Source organism: Folsomia candida, unplaced genomic scaffold (assembly GCF_002217175.1).
Source record: "Folsomia candida strain VU population unplaced genomic scaffold, ASM221717v1 Fcan01_Sc001, whole genome shotgun sequence".
Lineage (NCBI taxonomy): Eukaryota > Metazoa > Arthropoda > Collembola > Entomobryomorpha > Isotomidae > Folsomia > Folsomia candida.
Genome location: NW_019091193.1, coordinates 27,659,406 through 27,683,998, shown reverse-complemented (window position 1 = coordinate 27,683,998; position 24,593 = coordinate 27,659,406). Strand labels below are relative to the sequence as shown.

General features: G+C 40.2%; 5 protein-coding genes and 1 non-coding gene across 13 annotated transcripts; 3 read left to right on the top strand and 3 right to left on the bottom strand.

Annotated features, from left to right (window-relative positions):
• The first annotated feature begins 642 nt into the window (after window positions 1-642).
• On the top strand, window positions 643-10,833 carry LOC110842429 (pre-mRNA-processing-splicing factor 8). The gene is made up of 16 exons (XM_022088173.2): window positions 643-849; window positions 942-1,056; window positions 1,465-1,798; window positions 2,058-2,486; window positions 2,666-2,791; window positions 3,086-3,191; window positions 3,258-3,452; window positions 3,667-3,855; window positions 3,983-4,351; window positions 4,785-7,039; window positions 7,140-7,828; window positions 7,970-8,550; window positions 8,726-9,708; window positions 9,875-10,023; window positions 10,110-10,296; window positions 10,371-10,833. The coding sequence occupies exons 1-16, from the start codon at window positions 760-762 to the stop codon at window positions 10,678-10,680; spliced, it is 7,107 nt and encodes a 2,368-aa protein (XP_021943865.1). The 5' UTR covers window positions 643-759; the 3' UTR covers window positions 10,681-10,833.
• LOC110842430 (low-density lipoprotein receptor) lies at window positions 10,738-12,698 on the bottom strand. Of its 2 annotated transcripts, XM_035846739.1 has the most exons (6): window positions 12,278-12,698; window positions 11,950-12,204; window positions 11,641-11,872; window positions 11,503-11,572; window positions 11,011-11,118; window positions 10,738-10,935 (listed from the first exon to the last, which is right to left on the bottom strand). In XM_035846739.1, exons 2-6 carry the CDS (start codon window positions 12,092-12,094, stop codon window positions 10,834-10,836), a joined length of 657 nt encoding a protein of 218 aa, XP_035702632.1. In that variant the 5' UTR covers window positions 12,095-12,204; window positions 12,278-12,698; the 3' UTR covers window positions 10,738-10,833. The 2 variants fall into 2 exon arrangements, with proteins under 2 accessions (XP_035702632.1, XP_021943866.1); XM_022088174.2 differs by having other exon boundaries at window positions 11,950-12,698.
• Window positions 12,699-13,477: 779 nt separating this feature from the next.
• Window positions 13,478-18,493, top strand: LOC110848978 (vacuole membrane protein 1). 5 transcript variants are annotated; one of them, XM_035846735.1, is made up of 10 exons: window positions 13,478-13,787; window positions 14,537-14,738; window positions 15,187-15,467; window positions 15,540-15,675; window positions 15,773-15,884; window positions 16,044-16,110; window positions 16,180-16,411; window positions 16,480-16,721; window positions 16,868-16,982; window positions 17,187-18,493. In XM_035846735.1, exons 2-10 carry the CDS (start codon window positions 14,634-14,636, stop codon window positions 17,322-17,324), a joined length of 1,428 nt encoding a protein of 475 aa, XP_035702628.1. In that variant the 5' UTR covers window positions 13,478-13,787; window positions 14,537-14,633; the 3' UTR covers window positions 17,325-18,493. The 5 variants fall into 5 exon arrangements, with proteins under 5 accessions (XP_035702628.1, XP_035702627.1, XP_035702629.1 ...); XM_035846734.1 differs by having other exon boundaries at window positions 14,518-14,738; XM_035846736.1 differs by lacking the exon at window positions 14,537-14,738 and having other exon boundaries at window positions 13,485-13,787.
• LOC110848994 (NADH dehydrogenase [ubiquinone] iron-sulfur protein 8, mitochondrial) lies at window positions 18,448-19,802 on the bottom strand. Of its 2 annotated transcripts, none has more exons than XM_022096372.2 (4): window positions 19,643-19,802; window positions 19,308-19,533; window positions 18,941-19,242; window positions 18,448-18,765 (listed from the first exon to the last, which is right to left on the bottom strand). In XM_022096372.2, exons 2-4 carry the CDS (start codon window positions 19,513-19,515, stop codon window positions 18,634-18,636), a joined length of 642 nt encoding a protein of 213 aa, XP_021952064.1. In that variant the 5' UTR covers window positions 19,516-19,533; window positions 19,643-19,802; the 3' UTR covers window positions 18,448-18,633. The 2 variants fall into 2 exon arrangements, with proteins under 2 accessions (XP_021952064.1, XP_021952072.1); XM_022096380.2 differs by having other exon boundaries at window positions 19,656-19,793.
• A 391-nt stretch (window positions 19,803-20,193) lies between these two features.
• Window positions 20,194-20,355, top strand: LOC118434195. The gene has a single exon (XR_004833824.1). It is a non-coding gene; the product is annotated as a U1 spliceosomal RNA (small nuclear RNA).
• Window positions 20,356-20,920: 565 nt separating this feature from the next.
• Window positions 20,921-24,417, bottom strand: LOC110845867 (transcription factor RFX3). 2 transcript variants are annotated; one of them, XM_022092398.2, is made up of 10 exons: window positions 23,801-24,417; window positions 23,455-23,721; window positions 23,092-23,342; window positions 22,903-23,028; window positions 22,693-22,823; window positions 22,502-22,623; window positions 21,950-22,427; window positions 21,696-21,861; window positions 21,431-21,614; window positions 20,921-21,357 (listed from the first exon to the last, which is right to left on the bottom strand). In XM_022092398.2, exons 2-10 carry the CDS (start codon window positions 23,711-23,713, stop codon window positions 21,197-21,199), a joined length of 1,878 nt encoding a protein of 625 aa, XP_021948090.2. In that variant the 5' UTR covers window positions 23,714-23,721; window positions 23,801-24,417; the 3' UTR covers window positions 20,921-21,196. The 2 variants fall into 2 exon arrangements, with proteins under 2 accessions (XP_021948090.2, XP_035702394.1); XM_035846501.1 differs by having other exon boundaries at window positions 23,882-24,417.
• Window positions 24,418-24,593: the final 176 nt, after the last annotated feature.

Sequence of the window (24,593 nt, the reverse complement as noted above, 5' to 3'; positions counted from 1 at the left end):
CAGGGCTGAACATGACAAAAAGGATTAAAGGACATCAATAATCATCATTGCATAATACAGAATTGGTGACCCTGTCGAATTGCTCGACTATTTGTATCCTCTCGCAAGTCTGAATACTATTTTCTCATGGACGGGAAAAATAAGACCCAAAAATGAATTTCGAGACTTTCCAGTTTTGAGAAAGAGGTGATCACTGCTTTTCATTTTCACGTACGACTTGATGACTCATGGCCAAAATCGTCAAAATCATCACATTTTAAATCCTATGCTTTAGGAATTTATTTAAAATTCTGGATGACAAATTTGTAGAGCGGGTCATTGCCAATTTTTTTGAAAATATGCACTCCAGATTTTGACAGTTTTTGAAGGAAGAGGTCTCAACGTTAAGAAGCCTTCAGAAAATTGTAACTCATTGAAACTGGCGCATTGATCAACTTACTGACTACAAATTTGTCGTTCAGAATTTTAAAATAAATTCCCAGAGTCGAGCAATGATTAGAAATGTGTTGATTTTAACCATTTTGTGATGAGTGAGGACTTGACTGGTTTTTCACCAAGTCGAATCATCACGATGGGCCAGCCTTCGCCATCTCGGCAGCCGAACTCGCAACGGGGCAGCCCAGCCGGGCAAGTTAAAGTCCGCTTCGTTCCCACTCGTTAAATGCGACTCTTTCGCTTTCAGTTCCCTTGTCACGGCGAAATAACACAAAAACGTTACTAAATTCCAAGTTTGTTAAATAATTAGTGTAGTTGGCGACCATGGCGCTACCACCGTTCATGGTCCCACTCGGGATGCCTCCCCCACACCCCTGGATGATTCCCACACAGCAAATCCCTCCCCCTCAGCAGGTAAATTTAGTAATAACTTTTCGCCGGGTTGGTGTAAATAATTGAGGATATTGTAAGTAATATAGAGCATAATTTTGTTTTCATTGTTGCAGATGATGCCCCCACCCCCTGGCTACAATTTAGGCGAAATGCCACCCGGCTCCAGCTCTTACAATGAGTATGACGATGGAAGAGCGCAACTCACCGATGAACAGAAACACGAGAAGGGTGAGAATAAATTTTATTGTATTTTAGCCTTTGAAATTGTGTAAAAAAAGATTTGATAAATCTGTCATGTGGTAAATTAAGTTTGAAAACGAGACTCTTTTTGTAAATTTTGTAAGACTTGTCAGACTTATTTCATTAAATAGCAAAATTTATGAAATGGTTCGTGGGTGCGATTTCCGGTTTCATCCCGGCAAAGGGGGGACAAAATCCCGGAAATTTTAACATGGGCCTTATGGGAAAAGGTCCCTAAAAAAAAAAAAAGGTCCTGCTCCCCGTCTATCCCGGCGAACGCGTTCGCGCGTTTGCAGGGTTTTTCGCACCCACGAAATGGTTACAGAGTTTTCTAAAAGCAAGGTTAATATGTCTTTATAAAGAGATTAATTTAGTTCTCATTTTGATTACTTGCAGCCCTCAAATGGCAACAGATCCAGATGAAGAGGTACGAGGAGAAGAGAAAGTTTGGTTTCGTGGACCCCATGAAGGAGGACATGCCGCCGGAACATGTTCGCAAAATTATTCGCGATCATGGAGACATGAGCTCGAGAAAGTACCGTCACGACAAGCGGGTCTACCTTGGAGCGTTGAAATACATGCCACACGCGGTTTTAAAACTATTGGAGAACATGCCCATGCCGTGGGAGCAGATTCGAGACGTCAGCGTCCTGTACCACATCACGGGAGCGATTACGTTCGTGAATGAGATTCCTTGGGTCATCGAACCAGTCTATATTGCTCAGTGGGGGTGAGTTAATTATCAAATTAAATTTGGGCAAAAATTATTAACAATTATACAATTTGTGACACTTTATAACTTTACAAATCGTGTTAGTTTTGTGAAATAGAAATGTATCAACGTTTAAAAGAAGCGAATCTTGTATGTAAAATGGTTGTTGTTTAATTTGATAACTTTCTAACAAACTTTCACTTATAAAAAGATTGAATTATGTAATAACTCAAGTTTTGCTAATCAAGTTAATGAAGGAGTATTATTTTTTGTCCAGATCGATGTGGATCATGATGCGGAGAGAGAAACGAGACCGTCGTCACTTCAAGAGGATGCGTTTCCCTCCCTTTGACGACGAGGAGCCTCCTCTCGACTATGCTGACAACGTACTGGACGTCGAGCCCCTCGAAGCCATCCAGATGGACATGGATTCTGACGAGGACAGCGCAGTTCTGGACTGGTTCTACGACCACAATCCCCTCTCAGACTCGAAACTGGTGAATGGCCCGTCCTACCGAACGTGGCACTTGACCCTGCCAATCATGGCGACCCTCTACCGTCTCGCCAACCAGCTGCTGACCGATCTAGTCGACGCCAATTACTTTTACTTGTTTGACTTAAAGTCCTTCTTCACAGCGAAAGCATTGAACATGGCGATCCCTGGAGGGCCCAAGTTTGAACCTTTGATTAAAGATGCGAGCCAGTTGTGAGTAAAATTTTATTTATTTTATTTGCTCTACTTTTTGTGTAAATTTTGCGAGATACGTGGACGAATTCAAATAGTTGTAAACTTCTCTCAACTTTACAAAGTTTACACAGTTTTCATAGCTTCTTGGCATGAATTGTTTAACATCAATACAAAGTTTCTTCTAAAATTTATTTCAGAGATGAGGACTGGAACGAATTTAACGACATTAACAAGATCATTATCCGCCAACCGATCCGTACTGAGTATCGAATCGCGTTCCCCTTTCTGTACAATAACATGCCCAACTTTGTGCATCTCTCGTGGTGAGTAAAAATAATACAACATAAATAAATTATTTCAATTATTGCTTTACGAACGTGTTAAGTTTTGGGTACACGAATCAAATATTTTGTGTGACCTACTAGAAACACGAACACTAAGGGAATATTTTGTGCTAAATTGCAAAAGCACAAATGGCGTTAAAGTGTCCACCCTTTAGTAATGGGAGTGCTCTTTTTCGCCCGTGCGTACCTACATTGCGGGGTCTGATTCCTCACCTTCCTCGGACATATTTCTTATTTTTTTGTGTTTTGAAAGTCTTTTCTTTCTTTCTTTAGGTATCACACGCCCAACGTGGTCTTCATCAAGACGGAAGATCCAGACTTGCCAGCCTTTTACTTTGATCCATTGATCAACCCAATTTCTCATCGACATGCAGTGAAGGTTCGTTACAATTGTTGATTAAATTATATAGTTTTGTTTGTTTATTTTGAACTCTTCCTTTTTCAGTCAATGGTGGAGGATTTTGATGAAAATGACGAGTTCGAGTTGGACTTTGTCGAGCCATTCTTGAACCATTTGCCCCTTTACAATGACCACACGGCGAACGGGATTGCGCTCCTCTGGGCTCCGCGTCCCTTCAATATGAGATCCGGTCGGACTCGGCGAGCGGTGGATATTCCGCTCGTGAAGACGTGGTACAAGGTGAGAGTGGTAAAGTGGCAGTGCTTAAATGATGTGATGTGATCTACTTTTGAAGTGGTCCGATGGCGATGAGCATAAAATTTGCATATCAAAAGAATAATTATATCCTTTTAGCACAGCCACTAAATTATTTAACTTATGTAAACAAGTTAATTTAAAAAATGTGTTGCTGTTTTGCCGTGTTTGATTGAATTTCTTTTACAAATTTATACAGGAACATTGTCCACCGAGTCAGCCTGTCAAAGTTCGCGTCTCATACCAGAAGCTCTTGAAGTACTACGTTCTTAACGCGTTGAAACATCGACCACCAAAACCGCAGAAAAAGAGATACTTGTTCAGGTCATTTAAGGCTACAAAGTTTTTCCAGTGTACGAAACTCGACTGGGTAGAGGCAGGGTTGCAGGTGAGTTATTTTTTTTGTGGAAGATTTAGTCAAAAATTTAAAGAGAGATAAGCTTGGATTTGAGTTAGCAAATTGTAGTGCTTAATTAATGTATATTTAATTCTTTTATTATTTGTTTCCTTTTCAGGTGTGCCGTCAAGGGTATAATATGTTGAATCTCCTCATCCATCGCAAAAATCTGAACTATCTCCACTTGGATTACAACTTCAATCTGAAGCCCGTGAAAACATTGACGACGAAGGAGCGAAAAAAATCCAGGTTCGGAAACGCTTTCCATTTGTGTCGAGAAATCCTTCGATTGATGAAGCTTATCGTCGACTCACACGTTCAATATCGTCTTAACAACGTGGACGCGTTTCAACTCGCGGATGGGATGCAATATATTTTCGCCCACGTGGGACAACTCACGGGGATGTACCGCTACAAGTACAAGCTGATGAGACAGATCAGGATGTGCAAGGATTTAAAGCATCTCATCTACTACAGATTCAACACCGTAAGTAATTCATTATTTAACCGTCATTGTAAAATTGTGTACTATGAATTCCATTCCGTACGCGTGATTTGGTCGTAACTACCTGTGAAGAATTTTATTTTCAAAACGAAAAAGTTTAATTAGATATCCGTGGTAAAACATTGCTAGTTTGTAAAGGGTTGCAAAAGAGTAAGATTATGTATTTGTAATTGTGCGAAGTTGGTCAAAAGGTGACAAACAAGAACCTGATTCTGAGCCTCAGCACAGAAACCATTGTCCTCACCTTAAGAAACCATATTTTTGCAACCGTTTCAAACAGCTTGTGTATCCTGTACGTATAACTGATGCGGTTTACAAAAATGATGTGAATAGCCTCACTGTTGCTGTAATTTTTTTAGTGTATAATTTTGTTAAGCTGTTTTAATTTGAGATTGTTTTTTTATTTTATTTGCAGGGTCCAGTTGGGAAGGGGCCAGGTTGTGGTTTCTGGGCTCCTGGCTGGCGAGTTTGGCTCTTCTTCATGCGAGGAATCACTCCATTATTGGAAAGATGGTTGGGCAATTTGCTTTCTCGTCAATTTGAGGGACGTCATTCTAAGGGAGTTGCAAAGACTGTTACGAAGCAGAGGGTCGAGAGTCATTTCGATCTTGAGTTGAGAGCATCCGTAATGCACGACATTGTCGACATGATGCCAGAAGGGATCAAGGCCAACAAGGCGAAAACGATTCTTCAGCACTTATCGGAAGCCTGGCGCTGTTGGAAGGCCAACATTCCTTGGAAAGTACCCGGACTGCCGACCCCAGTTGAAAATATGATTCTGCGATTCGTCAAAATGAAATCCGATTGGTGGACGAACACAGCTCATTACAACAGAGAGCGAATCCGTCGTGGTGCCACGGTCGACAAGACCGTGTGTAAGAAGAATCTGGGTCGTTTGACTCGGCTTTACCTCAAGTCGGAGCAGGAGCGGCAACACAACTATTTGAAGGACGGGCCGTATATTTCTCCTGAGGAGGCGATCGCTATCTACACAACGACCGTGCATTGGCTCGAGTCTCGGCGATTTTCCCCAATTCCCTTCCCTCCCTTGTCGTACAAGCATGACACCAAGTTGCTAATCTTGGCATTGGAGAGGCTCAAGGAAGCTTACAGCGTCAAGTCTCGCCTGAACCAGAACCAGCGAGAAGAGCTCGGCCTGATAGAACAAGCGTACGATAATCCACACGAAGCCTTGTCTCGAATCAAGCGTCACTTGCTCACCCAGCGAGCCTTCAAAGAGACAGGGATTGAATTCATGGACCTGTACTCCCACCTGATCCCCGTCTATGATGTGGAACCTCTGGAAAAGATAACAGACGCCTATCTAGACCAGTATTTGTGGTATGAGGCCGACAAGCGGCGCCTGTTTCCACACTGGGTCAAACCCGCTGACTCTGAACCACCACCTCTTCTCCTCTACAAGTTCTGTCAGGGGATCAACAATCTGCAAGATATTTGGGACACGAGCGAAGGAGAGTGCAACGTCCTCCTGGAATCCTCTTATGAAAAGATTTACGAAAAGATGGACTTGACCCTGCTCAATCGGCTCCTCCGCCTCATCGTGGATCATAACATTGCTGATTACATGACGGCCAAGAACAACGTTGTCATCAATTACAAGGACATGAACCATACCAACAGTTACGGGATCATCCGAGGATTGCAGTTCGCTTCCTTCATTGTTCAGTATTACGGGCTGGTCCTCGATCTGCTCGTTCTGGGTTTGCAGCGAGCCTCTGAAATGTCCGGCCCTCCACAGAGTCCGAATGACTTTACGACGTATCAGGACTGTGCGACGGAGACGGCACATCCTATTCGACTCTACACCCGCTACATTGACAGGGTCCACATTCTTTTCCGCTTCAGTGCGGACGAGTCTCGAGATCTTATCCAGCGTTACTTGACGGAACATCCCGACCCCAACAATGAGAACATTGTAGGATATAACAACAAAAAGTGTTGGCCTCGCGACGCCAGGATGCGGCTGATGAAACATGACGTGAATCTGGGTCGTGCCGTCTTCTGGGATATTAAGAATCGACTGCCCAGATCTGTGACCACGGTCGAGTGGGAGAACAGCTTCGTCAGCGCATATTCCAAGGATAATCCCAACTTGCTCTTTAACATGTGCGGTTTCGAGTGCAGAATTCTCCCTAAATGTCGCACCACGCATGAAGAATTTACCCATCGCGATGGCGTGTGGAATCTTCAGAACGACATTACCAAGGAGCGAACAGCCCAGTGCTTCCTTCGTGTGGATGACGAATCCATGTCCCGATTCCACAACCGGGTCCGTCAAATCCTCATGGCATCCGGCTCCACGACCTTCACCAAGATCGTGAACAAGTGGAATACTGCCCTCATCGGTTTAATGACCTATTTCCGCGAGGCTGTCGTAAACACACAAGAATTGCTTGATCTGCTGGTCAAGTGTGAGAATAAGATTCAGACTCGAATCAAGATCGGGCTCAACTCTAAAATGCCGTCCCGTTTCCCACCCGTCGTTTTCTATACACCAAAGGAGTTGGGAGGGCTGGGCATGTTGTCGATGGGTCACGTCCTCATTCCACAGTCCGATCTAAGGTGGAGCAAGCAGACGGACGTGGGGATTACTCATTTCAGATCAGGCATGAGCCACGATGAGGATCAACTGATTCCCAATTTGTACAGGTAAGCATTTTCTTTTGTCGTGTGTTCACAGATTCGACAGAGAAGTGAGGTTAACAATTTTTCTGCACCATTGCTAATTTTATTTATTCTTCTTTCTCAGATACATTCAACCTTGGGAGGCTGAGTTTATTGACTCTCAACGCGTCTGGGCCGAGTATGCTCTTAAGCGTCAGGACGCGAATGCACAAAACCGTCGCCTGACCCTTGAAGACTTGGAGGACTCTTGGGACAGAGGAATCCCTCGGATCAACACCCTCTTCCAAAAAGATCGTCACACCCTCGCGTATGACAAGGGATGGAGAGTGCGGACAGAGTTTAAGGCCTATCAAGTCCTGAAGCAGAATCCCTTCTGGTGGACGCACCAACGTCACGATGGAAAACTCTGGAACTTGAACAACTATCGTACCGACATGATTCAAGCGTTGGGCGGGGTGGAAGGTATCTTGGAGCACACACTCTTCAAGGGAACATACTTCCCCACTTGGGAGGGTCTCTTTTGGGAGAAGGCATCCGGTTTCGAGGAGTCGATGAAGTATAAGAAGTTGACGAATGCGCAGAGGTCTGGGTTGAACCAGATTCCCAATCGGCGCTTTACTCTGTGGTGGTCGCCCACGATCAACAGGGCGAACGTGTACGTAGGTTTCCAGGTGCAGCTGGATCTCACAGGAATTTTCATGCACGGGAAGATTCCCACCTTGAAGATCTCGCTCATCCAGATTTTCCGCGCTCACTTGTGGCAGAAGATTCACGAGTCTGTTATCATGGACTTGTGCCAGGTTTTCGATCAAGGTAAACTTTTGTAAACTGTCAAATTTGTTGACTGAAGAAGATTTTTTGGATAGATTTTGACAATGCTTAAAAAAATGGTCACCATATGATTTGAATATGGTCGCTAATATTAATAGTATTACTTATTTTTTTGTATTCCAGAATTGGACGCACTGGAGATCGAGACCGTCCAAAAGGAAACGATCCATCCCCGAAAATCATACAAGATGAATTCCTCCTGTGCCGACATTCTGCTCTTTGCCGCCTACAAGTGGAACGTGTCGCGCCCCTCACTCCTTGCTGACTCTAAGGATACCATGGACTCCACTACGACGCAAAAGTACTGGCTGGACGTTCAACTTCGTTGGGGTGATTATGATTCTCATGATATTGAGCGATACGCGAGAGCCAAGTTTTTGGACTACACGACGGATAACATGTCCATCTACCCATCTCCGACCGGAGTGCTGATATCTATCGATTTAGCATATAACTTGCATAGCGCGTACGGAAATTGGTTCCCTGGATGTAAGCCACTTATTCAGCAAGCAATGGCTAAAATTATGAAGGCCAACCCGGCCCTCTACGTACTTCGGGAAAGAATCCGAAAGGCGCTCCAACTTTACTCTTCTGAGCCGACGGAACCCTACCTCTCCTCCCAAAATTATGGAGAGCTCTTCTCCAACCAGATCATCTGGTTCGTCGACGACACAAACGTCTACCGAGTTACGATTCATAAAACGGTAGGTGAAATGAACCTTGTAAGCTGTGTAAGATTCCGTTAAGAAAGTTTGCACTTATCACAAAATTTACACAGTTTACAAGGTTAATTATACAGGAAAATTTGTCCTAAAAGTGGCACAAAATTATGTCGAGTTGGTATGTAAATTTCTAATTTCTACTCTTTCCCTCTTTCAGTTCGAAGGGAACTTGACCACGAAGCCGATCAACGGTGCAATCTTCATTTTCAATCCACGCACAGGTCAACTCTTCTTGAAGATAATCCATACTTCCGTCTGGGCTGGACAGAAGCGTTTGGGACAACTCGCCAAGTGGAAAACAGCAGAAGAAGTGGCTGCCCTTATTCGCTCCCTGCCCGTAGAAGAACAGCCGAAGCAGATCATTGTAACACGAAAAGGAATGTTGGATCCACTCGAGGTTCACTTGCTCGATTTCCCCAACATTGTGATCAAAGGGTCCGAACTTCAACTCCCATTCCAGGCTTGTCTCAAAGTAGAAAAGTTTGGTGATCTTATTTTGAAAGCGACTGAACCACAAATGGTCCTCTTCAACTTGTATGACGACTGGTTAAAGTCGATCTCTTCTTACACCGCGTTTTCAAGATTAATTCTCATCTTGCGAGCCCTCCACGTCAACAATGAACGGACGAAGGTGATTCTAAAACCGGACAAGACTACGATCACAGAGTCTCACCACATTTGGCCCACGCTCTCGGATGACGAATGGATAAAGGTTGAAGTTCAACTAAAGGATTTGATCTTGGCAGATTACGGGAAGAAGAACAATGTCAACGTGGCATCGTTGACGCAGTCTGAAATTCGAGATATTTTGCTTGGTATGGAAATCTCGGCGCCTTCCCAACAGCGCCAGCAGATTGCGGAAATTGAGAAACAGAGCAAGGAGCAATCCCAATTAACAGCAACAACGACACGGACCGTTAACAAGCACGGTGATGAGATCATTACGAGCACGACGTCGAATTATGAGACCCAGACATTTTCTTCGCGAACCGAGTGGAGGGTGAGGGCCATTTCCGCGACGAATCTACATCTGCGAACGAACCATATTTACGTGTCATCCGATGACATTAAAGAAACTGGCTTTACTTACATCCTACCCAAAAATTTGTTGAGGAAGTTTGTGATAATTTCGGACTTGAGGTGAGTAAAAGTTTCGAGTTTAAAACAATGATAAACCTGTGTAAGTATGGATGCACAAACTGTCAAAATTATGATTTTTGACAACCTTACGAGGTTTACACAGTTTTGTGTATATTGTAAAATAACTGTTTTGGTAGTATACGTGTTTTGTGTTCATTTTATACAGGGCGCAGATTGCCGGTTATATGTATGGCGTGAGTCCACCGGATAACCCGCAAGTGAAGGAGATTCGATGCGTCGTTATGCCGCCACAATGGGGAACGCATCAAACGGTGCATTTGCCTACACTGCTCCCGAACCATGAGCTACTTAAGAGTAAGTTACTCGTACAACTATTTTGATAAAATAAATTTCCCCGTGATATTTTTTCCATTAACAATGATTTTGTTTATTTTTATTAGCCTTGGAACCACTGGGATGGATTCACACCCAGCCAAACGAGCTGCCCCAACTGTCACCACAGGACATCACTTGTCATGCTAGAATCATGGCGGAGAACCCAGAATGGGATGGCGAGAAAACGGTCATCATCACGTGCAGCTTCACTCCCGGGTCTTGTTCTTTGACTGCGTATAAATTAACTCCAAGGTGAGCAAATTACTAAACCTTGATTTTTGTTAGAAATAAGTCTTGACTAATTTTTACTTTGTATTTTTCTGCAGCGGTTACGACTGGGGTCGCCAGAACACTGACCGTGGCAACAACCCCAAAGGATATCTGCCCTCTCACTACGAGAAAGTCCAAATGTTGTTGAGTGACCGGTTCTTGGGCTATTTCATGGTTCCTGCTCAAGGGTCTTGGAACTATAACTTCATGGGCGTACGTCATGACCCCAACATGAAGTACGACATAGTGCTGTCCAACCCGAAAGAATTTTATCACGAAGTCCATCGACCCGCTCACTACCTTAATTTCTCTTCCATTGAGAATGCCGAGGCTTTCATTGCCGATCGGGAGGATTTGTTGGCGTAAAAAATACATCAATTAATTAAAATAACTCAATTTTCCTTGTATTTCTTTTTTATCAAATATTTTAATATTTATGGTATCAAATTTATTGCACTTCATTATTGTAGTACATTTTTCTGAAAGACATGAAAATAAATAGATACGTTTATCAAAAAATTAGAGAATGTCTGGTGTAATGTCTGTCCCGTTAAAGTCGCCTTCGCACGCGGTTTGGAATTCGTCACTCTTGTCAAGACAGTCAGGCTTCTTGTCGCACACCTGCATGGGAAAATATGCATAATGTAAATACAATTGCAAATTAAATTGTTTTCACTTAATTTACATATTACTTACTTTAGAGTCTGGAATGCATGCTCCGTAATTGCATTTGAAACTATTGATTTGGCAGACATGATCCTCACAGAGAGTTCGAGTCTCGTCGGAACCATCGGGACAATTTGGCTAAAGAAAATTGAAATGTTTTCAACTTGTTCACAATTTATAGAAATCTCAACTTCGAAATTTTATCAGACGTGCAACAACTAATCAGGACAAATTCTCACAGAAAACACAGATTAAAGGTGGTGTAAAATGGCAAGTAATATTATGCAACTTACGCATAAACGAGTGAATTTTGTACAGTTTAATAAGCGTTAAATCAATAATGACAACTAATAATTAGATAACGCCAGCGATCTCGCTTCGATTTTGACGAAACCACAATAATTATGTAGCCTTGCATAAATAATTAAATCGATGCTTCAGGATTTTTCATAATGCTAATCATAATTATTGTGGTTTCATCAAGATCGGGCGAGACTGCTGGCATCATCGCATTCCAATTACCTTCCCATTGCAACTTAAGGATCCCTTAATACAGGCCCCGTAATCACATCTAAACTTATTTTTGGAACACCTACCAAGTAAAGTATGGATTAAATTATAGGAACCATATTCCGTACACCCAATTTGATAAGCGATTACCTGTTTTTCCTGCAAATGTCATACGTCTCATCAGACCCGTCGTAGCAGTCGATAACCCCGTTACACAAATGCTGCGCGTTGATACAACCTCCAAAACGACACCGGTACATCCCCGCGGCACACTCGTCGATCAACTGCTTCGTGAGCCCCGTGTAGTTTCCCGAACAAAAGTGCACGTTCTCGTCAGAGCTGTCTTTGAGGCAGTGGGACTCGCCATCGCAAACGTCCAAGGCTTATCACACAATAAATTAACGAAAGGTCAGAGGTCAAGTAAATTTGACCTTGCTTTGCATTAAGCATGACACTCACCCGCGACACATCCTTTCCCGTCCCGACAACGGAATGCGTTCGGACCACACACTTTTCTCGAGGTGATTTCCACAAATAGAAATTGTAACAAGATAAACGTGACGACGACGGATAAGAAGAAGAATTTATTTATATTTTGAGACATTATTTATTTTTGAACAGGACAGGGGTTTCGTGGGGAAGGGAAATGAGCGTATTATTTCGAAGTTAAAAGTGCAACTAAAAATGATGAGCATAATGGGGTCTACTTGACAGCTGAAAGTGACCCTCATAAATTACATTGAACCTCAATTAACCGGTTATAATGACAGTATTATGCACAATTTACCTGATTAAGTGTGTGTGGGCATGGGACGACATATTTCATGAAATGTAAAAAAAATAATCAAAAGTCGTTAGTAGTCTAGCTCTTAAGGGGCTGAGCATAAAGGATTCAGGTCGGTGTTGAAGAGGTCGAAGACCGCAATGATTCGAAATAAAGTTTAATGTTAACCTTGGGTCACGAAGGAGGACAAAACCTTCTAAAACATTTGTCACATCCTTTCCGCAAGGCCTACACGTAAGTCTCAACAATTCGAAAAGTCTCATAGTCACAATCTCGACTCGAATTCAGGAGGCATCATAAACACGCAAACACAAGTCGATAGAAAAGTTGTCAACCTGATTTGTCCACATTTTACTTATTATATGCAGAATTTATTTACACTTGGCATCATATTTTTGTGTAATAAACAAAATCTGTACCTTCCGTAATTGATATTAAGTAAAATAAAAGTGTGTACAATTACTTGTCTGGTAATGTCACTTTTTTGCATTATGCAAATTATGAATACATACATCCAAATCGCATATATTTATGAGGTGTTAAAAATCCTATCATATTAATCTTTATACTAATATAAATATTAACTATTAACATACTTTTTTTAAAGTCTAGAGAGAATCCCGTTATAATTTTTAATGCTTTAATTAAACAGTTTTTTTAATTACGGGGGCGTTTAGCAATAAAAGAAACAATAAAAGCCACGACCAACTAAACAAATAAAATGCGACTCTCAAACTTTAATCGGAACGCCCATCTCTCATCACTTATCGGATATTGCTCCCCTCCATCGCAATTAGCAACGCAACACGAAACTCTAAATTGCGTCTGAGCACTCCGATGATAACACGTAGAAAGAAAATCATGCACTTTTCAGCATCGTCTCATTATTCGTCTCAAAAAATCTCGTCTCACCTCGTCTCAAATCTCTGCGGAGACCTTGCATAAAGGGTGAGGCTAATTTAGGTTAATCTTTTTAAAGGTCACGACCCCACAATGACCCCAGTCTGACCTTATCTTGACATATCACTACTAACCTAAAATCCAACCCCCATCCTTTCCGCACAGCCCTCCCCATTTTCCTCTTCCTCTTGGCAGCCCATTCTTTCAAATAAATGAACAAAACAAACAACATGACGACGACGATGACATGTTAGTTGACCTTGTGACCTCACGTGTTGTTCTTATCTAACTACACAGTGACGAGGAGTCAATTGAAGAGGAAGCAAGTCATTTTAGTGCTAATTTCACTGCCAATTTAGTGCGAATTGGACCTCGTTTCTGAGTTCCCCTGCCCAACGAGACTGTGGTTTTTACTGAGGAAAAGTGCGTGACGTGGGCCACGCGCAAAAATTAAAGTTCAATTTCTTCCGAAAAACTGAGTTGGCTTAAAAGGAAAAGCTCCCAGTCGGCGGACAGTCTCCGAGTCAATTTCAGAGAAAGTGAGGTCAAAAGGTTGTGGAGGAGGAGTCGCCGCCCAAAAAATTTGCTCCCTGCGACCAAGGGATGAGTTAAGGTGAGTTCCAGGGTCCCATTGGATAGTTAGTTAGTTAGTTATTCTTCTCAATTGTGTCACGTCATCCTTCGTCCCCTCGTTAATTAATTAGATTGGATATTGATTGAATTGTATGGTTCTAGTTCAAACAATTTTTTCGGGTGGGTCCAAAAATTGCGAAATTTATAAGTAGTTACCCAAGTGGTTAACTTAACTAGGTGAAAAGTGTGTGTGTGTAGAAATTTATATATTTTCATAGTTGACACACAATAAGAAGGTATTTTTTATATTAATTTTTTCTCATAATAATCTTCGACCTTGATATTAATCGTAGTGACCAAAAGGAAACGTAATTATATTTTCTTGGTTCTTCTCTTTCGTTTCGTTTAGTTTGTATGCTGGGGAACAATTTAAAAGCTAAAAATAGGGCTACAAAGTATATAATCAAACCAAAATTCCTAAATCCTTATCCTTACAACCAAACCAGGCTGCAGGGTTGCTTGCTGTCATTATATTTAAATATATATTTATATTTATTGCTAATTTAATCCTTTACCATTTCCTCCCATTCTAAAATTTACTAGAATTATTAATAAGATTTTAAAATTAATATTTATATGCAATTTACCTATTTCTTGTTACATTTATGAATTTATTTTTTGATTTTACAATGGATGGGGAAATGATAACTCAATTTATGTAAATAATAATAATCCCATGATTGCTTTGGTGCATGCCTGAACTCTGTTAGGACATTTTCTTCACACCAGCAGGAGGACCAAACTCATCCTCATATTGTCGTCATTTTCATCACCGGAACGTTAGTTTAGTCGAAGAGAAGACGTCGTCGTCACGAAAAACATCGTCATGCCACCGAAAAAGGCGAAAAGGAACTCCAACATGCAGTTGGAAAGTTTGCAGTGGGCCCTTCGCAAAAGGGGGATTCGTCCAACGGGAACGATTCAACAAATGGTCAAGTTTTACCCCTACTTTTCTACTCTCTTATTTATTTCAGTTTGATTCACATCAACGCATGTCAATCTCACCACTATAGTTTTGTTATTAAGTTTGGTTTTTTAATTTAATTTGCTTTTTGCTATTTGCCGTTATGAATGAAAAGAATTAGCCGGGCTGGCTTTGCACAGAAAACTACTTACTACTGGACTAACTAACGAGCAGTGTTGTACATACATATATCGCAACGTGAAGCCCACAAGTTTAACGTGATGTGTTGTAATCGTTACTTAATTTTTTGTATTTGTTTACCTCACAATTTTCCACGTTATCCTAATTTGTCCTTTATTTTGAGCTCGAGGTTTAATTTAATTCATTTAATTTTGTTTTTTCGAAAGATTGTTTTTTTAAAAAGCACCTATTTTGGATGATTTTTATAAATAAATTCGGTTTAATATTTTTACAGGAGAAGAAACTAGCGAATGTGAAGCTGGAAGAGGAGAAAGTACGTAATATGCAAGCCAATAATGCCAAGAATAGGAAGACGTCGACAGCGTCTAACGGGTCGGGCAGTATTCCCAAGAACAATGGGGGTGCCAAGGTACGACATGGATCGGGAGGAGCGACAGCGCAAGGGATGGCCGATTTACAGGACCGGTTTCAAATCGTACTCTGGCGGCGTCCATTACAAACGATTCACTACTTTTTTCGAGAAATTCCTTGTGCTGTGAACGATGCGGGGAAACGGTACGAGGTCAAATTTGGGGTTGGTTTTATGAGCAATTTTGTCTAATTGTTATTATACTTTCTTATGGCCAGGTTCATATTTTCGCTATACGATTCGAAAAAGCGGACTATACCGCTAAGTAGAAAAATCGTCCTCTTTATGACTATTGCGGCGATTTTGTACGGACTACATTTCATTTTTGGGAGGGATGAACCTCAGTCGATTAAGGTGAGTAGTATATTTTTAATTTAACTATTCGTCACATTATATTCTCAATGATTGCTTAGTTTTGCAAACTATAATAACTATCTAATTAACTTTCTAGGCTCGTGAAAACGTGTATTGGTACGGTTATTGGATAATTCTCGGAATCTTATCTTCTGTCGGACTTGGGACAGGGCTGCACACATTTGTTCTCTATCTCGGACCATTTATTGGTGAGTTAAGATTAATTAAAAATCACGTTACAAACTTTGAATACAAATACATCAGTCATTCCACGAGTCAAAGAGTGACTAGCTAATAATTCGAATAATTATTATTTATGTTTATTCATTCATTATGATAATTTTTTGGTAATGTATTTATTCTTCCAGCCAAAGTTGCATTAGCTGCGGATGAATGTGGAACCTTGGACTTTCCCAAGCCCCCATATCCTGATCAGTAAGCCGAATAAAAATTCATATACCCATTTTTTCGTGTTAAATTATAAACTTTTAAAAAAATAAATAGAGTAATGTGTCCGGAAGATCCAGACTTTACCCGTGGGATCGTTTCCGTCTACGACATTATTTGCAAAGTCCGCTGGGAGTCGCTCATGTGGGGGTTTGGAACCGCGTTGGGAGAACTGCCTCCATTTTTCATGGCACGGGCAGCCAGAGTCTCAGGAATGGTGGATGATGAGGATCTTGAAAAATTTGCGGAATTGTTGCAACGTAAAAAGCGAGGAGATCCGAAGAGCTTGGTAAGTCAACAAAGGTGAAACTAGTTGATCTTGAAGCATCAAAAGTTAACGAATGGTCTACTTTACAGAGTATCATTGAACGAGGAAAACTCTTTATGGAGGATCTCGTCGAGAAAGTCGGGTTCTGGGGAATCTTAGCCTGCGCCTCTATTCCAAACCCGCTCTTTGACCTGGCCGGGATAACCTGTGGCCATTTCCTAGTGCCATTCACGACCTTCTTTGGTGCCACGGTAATTGGGAAAGCCATCATTAAGGCTCACCTCCAAATGGCCTTCGTCATCTTGGCCTTCAACCAAGACCTACTGGATCGGTGAGTAAAATCAATACACACAAATTCCAAATACATTTTACCTCTGTAAAGTGTTTAAAAAAACCTTTCCCAAATCTGGGTGGCAGTAGTAAAGCATGGCGGCGAAATATATCGTATCTTATTAATTTGAACTTTCCGTTTTGCAGAGTCGTCACTCTCATTCGTACCGTTCCGCAGTACGGCTCTCAGATAAGTGATCCGTTCGTTGAGTATATTTCTCATCAAAAGGCCAACCTTCACAATAAGACTAATGCGTCAGGCGTAAGTTTATACAAATATTTTTTTTCCTTGTTGACTTGCCCAAAGAAAAATTTCATATCTGCAACCTATTATTTAAAACGTTAAAAAATTCCCATGAATTTGTATTGTTTTCTTTAGAGATTTTGATAAAACCTAAATCTCGTTGCCCCTCGAACAAACATCTACATTTATTAATTACTAATTTGCTATTAACATATTCCCCAGGAACCTGGACACATTGCGTACGTCCTGGACAAAGTCGTCATGCTAGTCGTGATCTACTTTGTAATTTCCATCGTCAATTCCATGGCTCAAGCTTACCACAAGCGCATCTGCAGGGAGAAAGTAAAGCACAAATCTTGAGATGATACAGATTCCTAAGAACAAAATTCAATACAGCACGTGATTCAACATTCATCAATATCAACATATTTTTACAAGCAAAAAAAATATGTCGATCCGTTATAAAAAATCATCATCCAATCGTTGTATCCGAGTCAGCAACAATATTTATATTATTAACTAAAATAAGGCTACTAATATTATGATAATTAGGCAGTAACTAAGGTTAAACGCTAAGAAGTCATCATGTCTCAGTCAGTATCTATCTTAAAAGTACCACACCATTCCTCTTAAAATGCTACTCTTTAGTTGTTAGTTGATTCAAATTCAAGTGATATATTTTACGTAGACGTGTTTGTTAAGTACATCGTTCTTGCTGTAAGTGAAAGTATATATGTTTGCTATATGTTATGTGAATGCGATTGCTGCAACAAAGTGTAGATGCTTGACTGACTAGGTTAAGAAAAATGCTTGAAAATATTAGAATCACATCGTGTCAAAAATGTCATGTAAAATATTGAAACAATTCACTTCACATCACTCTTTCCAAGTATTCCAATACATCACTTGTTAATGTTGTTACAAAACTTTCAACGCCCTTCACTTCATGGTACCCGTTTTACACAGTTCGACTAATCTGTAATAATTTTCTGTACTTTTTCGCAATTCGGTTATTTTAATTGCACAAAATTTCCTCAGTTTACAAAGGTGGCGTGATAACAATCAATATTATCCCGTCATTTCCTTCTCTATATGATGATTATCTGTTTATCTATCTTCTAACTAGGATTACGTATTTAACTACTCTGCTAAAGTGAAACTAATATAAGAACAATTTTGAAATACAAACATGTACACAAAGAGTCGTCCACCAACCTTATCCTTGAACTTTTTAAACCAAACCCAGCTCCACAACCACTCAAACCACGACTGAACTAAATAGTTGTGTGATCACAGTAGATATAGATTTGTAGCACTTGTGATACATTTGCAGGCATATTTTTGTAAGTTTGCCTTATTTATGTGTTATTGGTTTTTGGTGGGTCACTTTGTGACGGAAATTTCATGAGCAACTTTATGATCTGGTTATTTAACTAGTTATTTAGGATATTATACAAAAAATAAAGTAAAATAAGAAACCGTGTTGTTGTTTTAGTAATTTTATTATAATAAAATTGAGTTGACTATTACTTTACAATTCACAATAATAATTACGCCATAATCATATAACTTATTATCTACACGATTGCATGTCCAATTTATAGTTTTGTCTTACTTATATAAGCGAACAGAACACTACATGTTTGCTGACCAGGGTTTTTTTTACTAACTAACGGTACAAATGGTCAGCTTGAATATTTGCAGCGATCTCAGGTTCCCACTTGTCACCGTTGTTTAACAGTTTTTCCTTATTGTAGAGGAGCTCTTCGTGCGTTTCGGTGGAGAATTCGAAGTTGGGACCCTGGACAAAATTGGATAACATATTATTATGTGCACTTTTGGAATAATTAATAATGAGACAATTTCACGCTAATCATTCTTTGAAAAAACTGAGAGACACAATTTATGACTATGCAAATTCAAAATTTACACGATTACAAAAAAGTAGAGTGACACGTTCTATTTGATAAACTAACCTCAACAATTGCATCCACGGGACAAGCCTCTTGACAGAACCCGCAGTAGATACACTTTGTCATGTCAATGTCGTATCTGGTAGTTCTTCGACTCCCATCAGCTCTGGCTTCTGCCTCGATCGTGATGGCCTGTGCGGGACAGATGGCTTCACAAAGTTTGCACGCGATGCACCTCTCTTCCCCGGACGGGTAGCGGCGGAGGGCATGCTCCCCACGGAACCTCGGGCTGAGTGGCCCCTTCTCAAAGGGATAATTGATCGTGGCTGGCTCCTTAAAGATGTGCGCCATTGTGACTCCAGCGCCTAAAATAAATAAGACAAATAAGCCAAAGGGTCGTAAATAATGGTCCAGCAGTTAGGTAAATGACCTCTGAACAGCTCCGTCCAGAAAATGGTGGTTGCAACGTTGTCCGTAATTTCCGACATGGTCAGTTCCTTATCGGGGTTTACGTATTTGTAGCCCTTCTCCTGCCCACCCCATTCCGAAGAGGAGGATGCTTTGCAAACAGGCGAATGGCTCGCAGTGTAGAGTGGGAGGCGGAGACCAGTTCCGCGACTTAGGATGCTACGCAGCATGACGACGACGATGGTTATCTAAATTCAAATACAAAAGATTAGCCACAAAATCTAAAGTTGTTAATTAATTTGGTAGATTTAATGCAACGTTTGATATATATTTTACAAATATCTAATGAAAACCTACCTGTTCTACCGACCTTGTCCTTGGTGTCTTCCTCCTGTTTCAAAAATTGTCCACAAAATTGACCCACGGTCAAAGATAAGCCGTCCAACTGCTGCGAATAAGTTCGCCCGATCTGATTCTCAGTAAACTTGGATTAACCGCCTCTCGTCTCTGAATTCGTCTCACGAACAAGTCCAAAATCCCTTTCTCTGCTTTCTCCACTTTAAAATTAAAATAAAATGATAAGATGGGTATAAGATAACCTTGATGGTCGACTGTATCGAAGTATGTAGTAAATTTGAGAAAATTCCAACTAAAATAAGTAATTTCACAAAAAAACACCACAAATGCATTGAAATTTCCTTGATAGCACTAAACTGCCCATATCTCCCGATCCACTCAACATATAGAAGTTATAAATGCACTAACATAAAGCTGACAAATTCCAGCATACATAAAGCTACTTATCCCCGTGGGGAAGGGTACGGGGGAGAGTGTGGGATGCGGAAAATCAGGGGATACGTAGTGGTTGCACAGGCCAAAGAATGTGGTGGGTGAGGACAGAGTGATCTTCACTTACCTGGCGTAGGGCATAGCACGATCCACAAGGTGCTTGCCCCAGGCTGAGACCCTCCATTGCACTTCGGTGAGGTTGACGCTTGCGATTATCCCAAACGTGGATAACTCGGGCGCAAAATTTTTTCCACGGGGCACAGCGTTCGCGCTTGCCCCTACTGAAAACAATTAAAGACATTCAATTATTTGAGAGAACTGTGAAATAGAAACAAATTATTTAATGCAGGACTCGACGACGCCAAAATCTTCAAAGGCAGCACATATTTAATCATTTCTGGGAATTTGCTTTAAAATTTTGAAGAACAGTTTCTCATGGAAACTGGCTAACCTTAATTTTAAAAAAATACTACCACCAATTAACTTACTGATTGCAGATTTGTCGTCCAGAATTATAAAATAAATTTCCATAGCCGAAAAATGATTTAAATATGTGGTTTTTGGCTATTTTGGTGTAGAGTCATCGAGTCCTGCATTTATCGGTTACGATTTTAAGGTGCACAATAAAATGCACACCCAAAGTAAAACCAAAGTGAAGTCACCAAAGAGTGACCGAAAGTTACCACGGACAATTTCGAACCGAACCTTTAAAAGTTGATGGATGATGTTAATAAGCACTCCACACCCTGCTGCATAAACAATATTTTTTAAATATGTAAAGTATGTACAGATATGTATGTACTAATATTTAGAAGGGGATATGAAATAAGTAAATCAGATCAAAAGTTTTTTTTACATACAAGTTTATGCAGTTTATATCAGGCAAGATAATTGTATCATCACAAATTAGGCTAGAATTTGGAAACAATCAGTATGTATGGAACAAGATAAAATACATGTTAAAGGCATAATAAGTAATAATAATTAAATAAAAGTAGGTAGCATAATAATATGACAATGGTAAGATAGCAATCTCTGAATTAACAAGATAAAAATTCTTCAAATATTTGATTAAAAACATGATTGGGTGATTGATCTTCTGATATTCTCAAACTGTAAATCTTAGTTGTGGTAGACGTTGTCAGGGACGGTGTGATCCGACGATGACGTAGAGGGTCCCGGCGCATTTGTGGCGAACGACATAGTTTGTCCGTTTGTTAATGACATTGGATTGAAATATGTTACGGTAGGCTTTCGGTAATCTGGACTGATGGGAGGATTATCTATAAAAGAGAGGAATTATATTAGTGTTTAAAATGATAATTTATTATAAGTATATTTGCATAATCCACTCACAATTTGAGAGTGGATCGTTGCTATTGCTATTGTCATTCAGAATGAAGTGATGTGCAGGTCCTAAAATTTCCTCAGCGCCCGCATGGACATTACGACTCCCTCCTGGTTGATCACGATTTTGTTGTTGAGCGAGAGCCATGGATTTGTAAATTTTGGTATTTTCTCGCCACGTTTGATCACGTTCCTAAAGAAAATAAATATAAATAAATGACGGTTAAATAGAATTACTTATAAAGGATGATGTGGTTTCCAAATAAATATTAACCCTTAGAATCGTTTCGTAGTAAAAGATGGGAAGAGTGTAGCCCTCGGAGCGCGCAATGGTCAACTTTGTAATGTGTTGGATTATGTTATCACACCATTGCAGGAATCCTTTAAAAACCTCAAAACTGACAGCATTATCTTTTACAATGGCTCCCAACATGCGATCGCTACATAATCAAAAGCAAAAATATTAAATGACTTTTAGTAAATTCATTTAGCGTTATATTTGAAGCCGGTTTACATATGTATGCATACCTTGCATTTTTCCAAATAGAAAACGGGCATTCCATTTGTTTTGTGACTTCTCCTTCTGCAACCTGACGATTGCTTTCCTCAACTAATCTTTGAGCAACCATTTCCCCCCAGTGAACCCAACATTTTATCGAGTAATTCTGGTGTTGATCCAAGTTCTGTCTGAATTCAAGAATTAGATTATTTTGAACGAGAAGTGCACTCTGCTTCTTGAATAGAGCTACTTGTTTCTCCATGTTCTCAAAGTTAATGGAACGACAAAGTTCTGAATGCATGGCTTGTATATTGTCCACATTTCGAATAGTGGACACGGCCGACTTTAACATCCTGTTCAAGTTTGAGTAATCATCCAACATGACGAGCAACGTTTGGAAACAGCGTATCTTGATACTGACCATCAATTTGGGATAGTCTTCCAAGATTTTGTTAAAGAGGTACAGACCCTCCTTAATGAAAGATCGCACGGTGTTGACCATTGAGACTGTAAATTATAAACTTGTTAGTTGCTAATATGCGAGGTAACAAGAATACAAGTTTAACCAATGTGTATCTTACTAGGCATTCCTTTCGACAAGCATGGATATAAAATATCGATGGCGTACTGGTACGTGAACAGATCCATGGACATGATGTATTGTTGGACAGATTCCAGTGAGCATATTTTGAATAGAGTAGATCTGTAAGAATGGAAAGAGTAAAAAGGTTTTTAAAGACGTTTTAGTAGGTTTTGACATTATGTGACATACTTGGACATGAGACTCTTATAATGGACAGCCCCAACTTCCTCATGTGTACTGTGAGGCTTGTTTCGCCAAAATAGCTTCCACTCATTATAGATTAGTCTTGGATCAAACTTTTCAACGTGAGTCAAAATCATCTACGTACAAAATAAACATTGTGTAAAAGTTTTGTGAAAACAATTTGGCAACCAACTTGTTTTTTTAGTTTTTACCCACCTGACAATGCGAGTGATACATTGACTCGAAAACATTCAGTAACCCCGAGTCAAAGGATAGTGTAACGGAATGGTCAACTTGCAGTTGGACAAACGGGCCAGTGTCGCGACGTTTTCCAAGATAATCCTGAACATTATACAAGTTAGCATAGCATAACATAATCAATTAATATATATCTAGATATCTTACCAGTGGAGAACAATCGGCAAATTCATCATCTTCGTCATCGTCGCTTTCCGAAAAAAAGAAAAAGTCTTTATCCTCCAACGAACTACCGTTATCCTTAACATATTTTGAAATAAAGGATTTCTTGACAAATACAAATTTGTCCACAAGATTTTGAAGTTGAGCACGATATTTTTTTTTGTTGTCACCGTCTTCATTAGTTTTGTCCGTTTCAAACTTGACATACATTGGCTCCCCTTGAAATCCCTTCAAATCTGAATTTTTATTTAGATTATGTATTATTACAATTAAAATAGTTAAACAAAACTAATGAAAACTAGGTTCAATGACCTCTCGTATTAAAATATTCATATATATTTTTCTCACCATTATCTTTACTCATTTTTCTGGGTGGACTTGACCCCATGCTAGAGTCTTTGAGCCCCATTGCTAGGGCCGCATTTCTTCTCGCAGTGCTTCTCGTTGTTCGGAATGCCTGCGTGAGAATGGGGCTGTCGCAAAGGGACAAGCTGCTGCTCTTCTCTTCGGTGTCACTACACTCATCCAACTTTGAGAATGAATCGTCCTGCGACCTGATTGAAGAGGGCCCCCTCGGCTTTTGACGATGACCACGTTTCCTACCCATTGTAATACCTGGAAATCAAAAAGATATTAAATATATATTACTTCTGCATTCTGGAAAACTACGTATAATTCAATATTTTCAAATCACCTCCAAAAAACTTCGTGCTCAGCGTTTTAAAATTCTCCCAAAGCAATAGAAACTCTTTCAAACACTCTTAATTATTTTTACCTCTGGTACAACTGGATTTGTCGACACTGATGTCGTCGTGGCGTCAGGAACAAAATACGTCCGTCCAAGGCAGAAGAGTGAAGCGAATGAGGACGATGCGAGTTGTGAAAAGTGGATGAGCTGGCTTGTGGAGAAAAGAGGCAGGCAGAGACGGAGAAATGAACTGTGAGGTCATTCGAGTTCATCCACTCTTTTCCTGGTGTTTTGTAAAATGTAAATTAAAATGATTAACTTTGATGTAATTTTTTAAAGATCGTAATTAATGCTAGTGATGCAATATGCGACAATGATTTAAGAATAATTATGCAAATTAGTCACATAAAAAAGATAAACAGGCGGAGGCGGACTGAGATATTTAGCAAATCGGGACAAAATTATACTTGAAGTGAGTTAGTTATGTGCTGTGCGAATGGAGCTAAACTCACGAGAAACCCTAGTCTCAGCACAAGGTACTTCAGGAGGCCGTAGGTTTAAGCTCCACCCGCACAGTACATAACTCGTTCACTTTATGTATAATCGCTATTCTTATTCACAGTTATTGATAACATGAAGACAAGTATAATAATTTGTGTAACTTTAAGAGAAAATAATACTTTCAAATTGCAAGTTTGTATATGAAAAGTCATTGCAGTGAGAGGGGGCCACATGAAAATATGATTGAAAAAAATATTTAGAGTGCTGATACAATTTTATTTTATTTTACATAATTCAT

Coding starts and splice junctions, on each gene's coding strand:
- LOC110842429 (XM_022088173.2), top strand. CDS start 760: ATGGCGCTACCACCGTTCATGGTCCCACTCGGGATGCCTCCCCCACAC. Junction 3,192..3,257: donor CTCATCGACATGCAGTGAAG/GTTCGTTACAAT, acceptor TTCCTTTTTCAG/TCAATGGTGGAGGATTTTGA. Junction 10,024..10,109: donor GAACCATGAGCTACTTAAGA/GTAAGTTACTCG, acceptor TATTTTTATTAG/CCTTGGAACCACTGGGATGG.
- LOC110842430 (XM_022088174.2), bottom strand. CDS start 12,094: ATGTCTCAAAATATAAATAAATTCTTCTTCTTATCCGTCGTCGTCACG. Junction 11,873..11,949: donor CGGGAAAGGATGTGTCGCGG/GTGAGTGTCATG, acceptor TTGTGTGATAAG/CCTTGGACGTTTGCGATGGC. Junction 11,119..11,502: donor CCTTAAGTTGCAATGGGAAG/GTAATTGGAATG, acceptor AATTTTCTTTAG/CCAAATTGTCCCGATGGTTC.
- LOC110848978 (XM_035846735.1), top strand. CDS start 14,634: ATGCCACCGAAAAAGGCGAAAAGGAACTCCAACATGCAGTTGGAAAGT. Junction 15,468..15,539: donor GTGAACGATGCGGGGAAACG/GTACGAGGTCAA, acceptor TCTTATGGCCAG/GTTCATATTTTCGCTATACG. Junction 16,983..17,186: donor ATAAGACTAATGCGTCAGGC/GTAAGTTTATAC, acceptor CATATTCCCCAG/GAACCTGGACACATTGCGTA.
- LOC110848994 (XM_022096372.2), bottom strand. CDS start 19,515: ATGCTGCGTAGCATCCTAAGTCGCGGAACTGGTCTCCGCCTCCCACTC. Junction 19,243..19,307: donor CTGGACGGAGCTGTTCAGAG/GTCATTTACCTA, acceptor TATTTATTTTAG/GCGCTGGAGTCACAATGGCG. Junction 18,766..18,940: donor CCGTGGATGCAATTGTTGAG/GTTAGTTTATCA, acceptor AATTTTGTCCAG/GGTCCCAACTTCGAATTCTC.
- LOC110845867 (XM_022092398.2), bottom strand. CDS start 23,713: ATGGGTAGGAAACGTGGTCATCGTCAAAAGCCGAGGGGGCCCTCTTCA. Junction 23,029..23,091: donor TTGCCGATTGTTCTCCACTG/GTAAGATATCTA, acceptor TATAATGTTCAG/GATTATCTTGGAAAACGTCG. Junction 21,615..21,695: donor ACTACGAAACGATTCTAAGG/GTTAATATTTAT, acceptor TATTTTCTTTAG/GAACGTGATCAAACGTGGCG.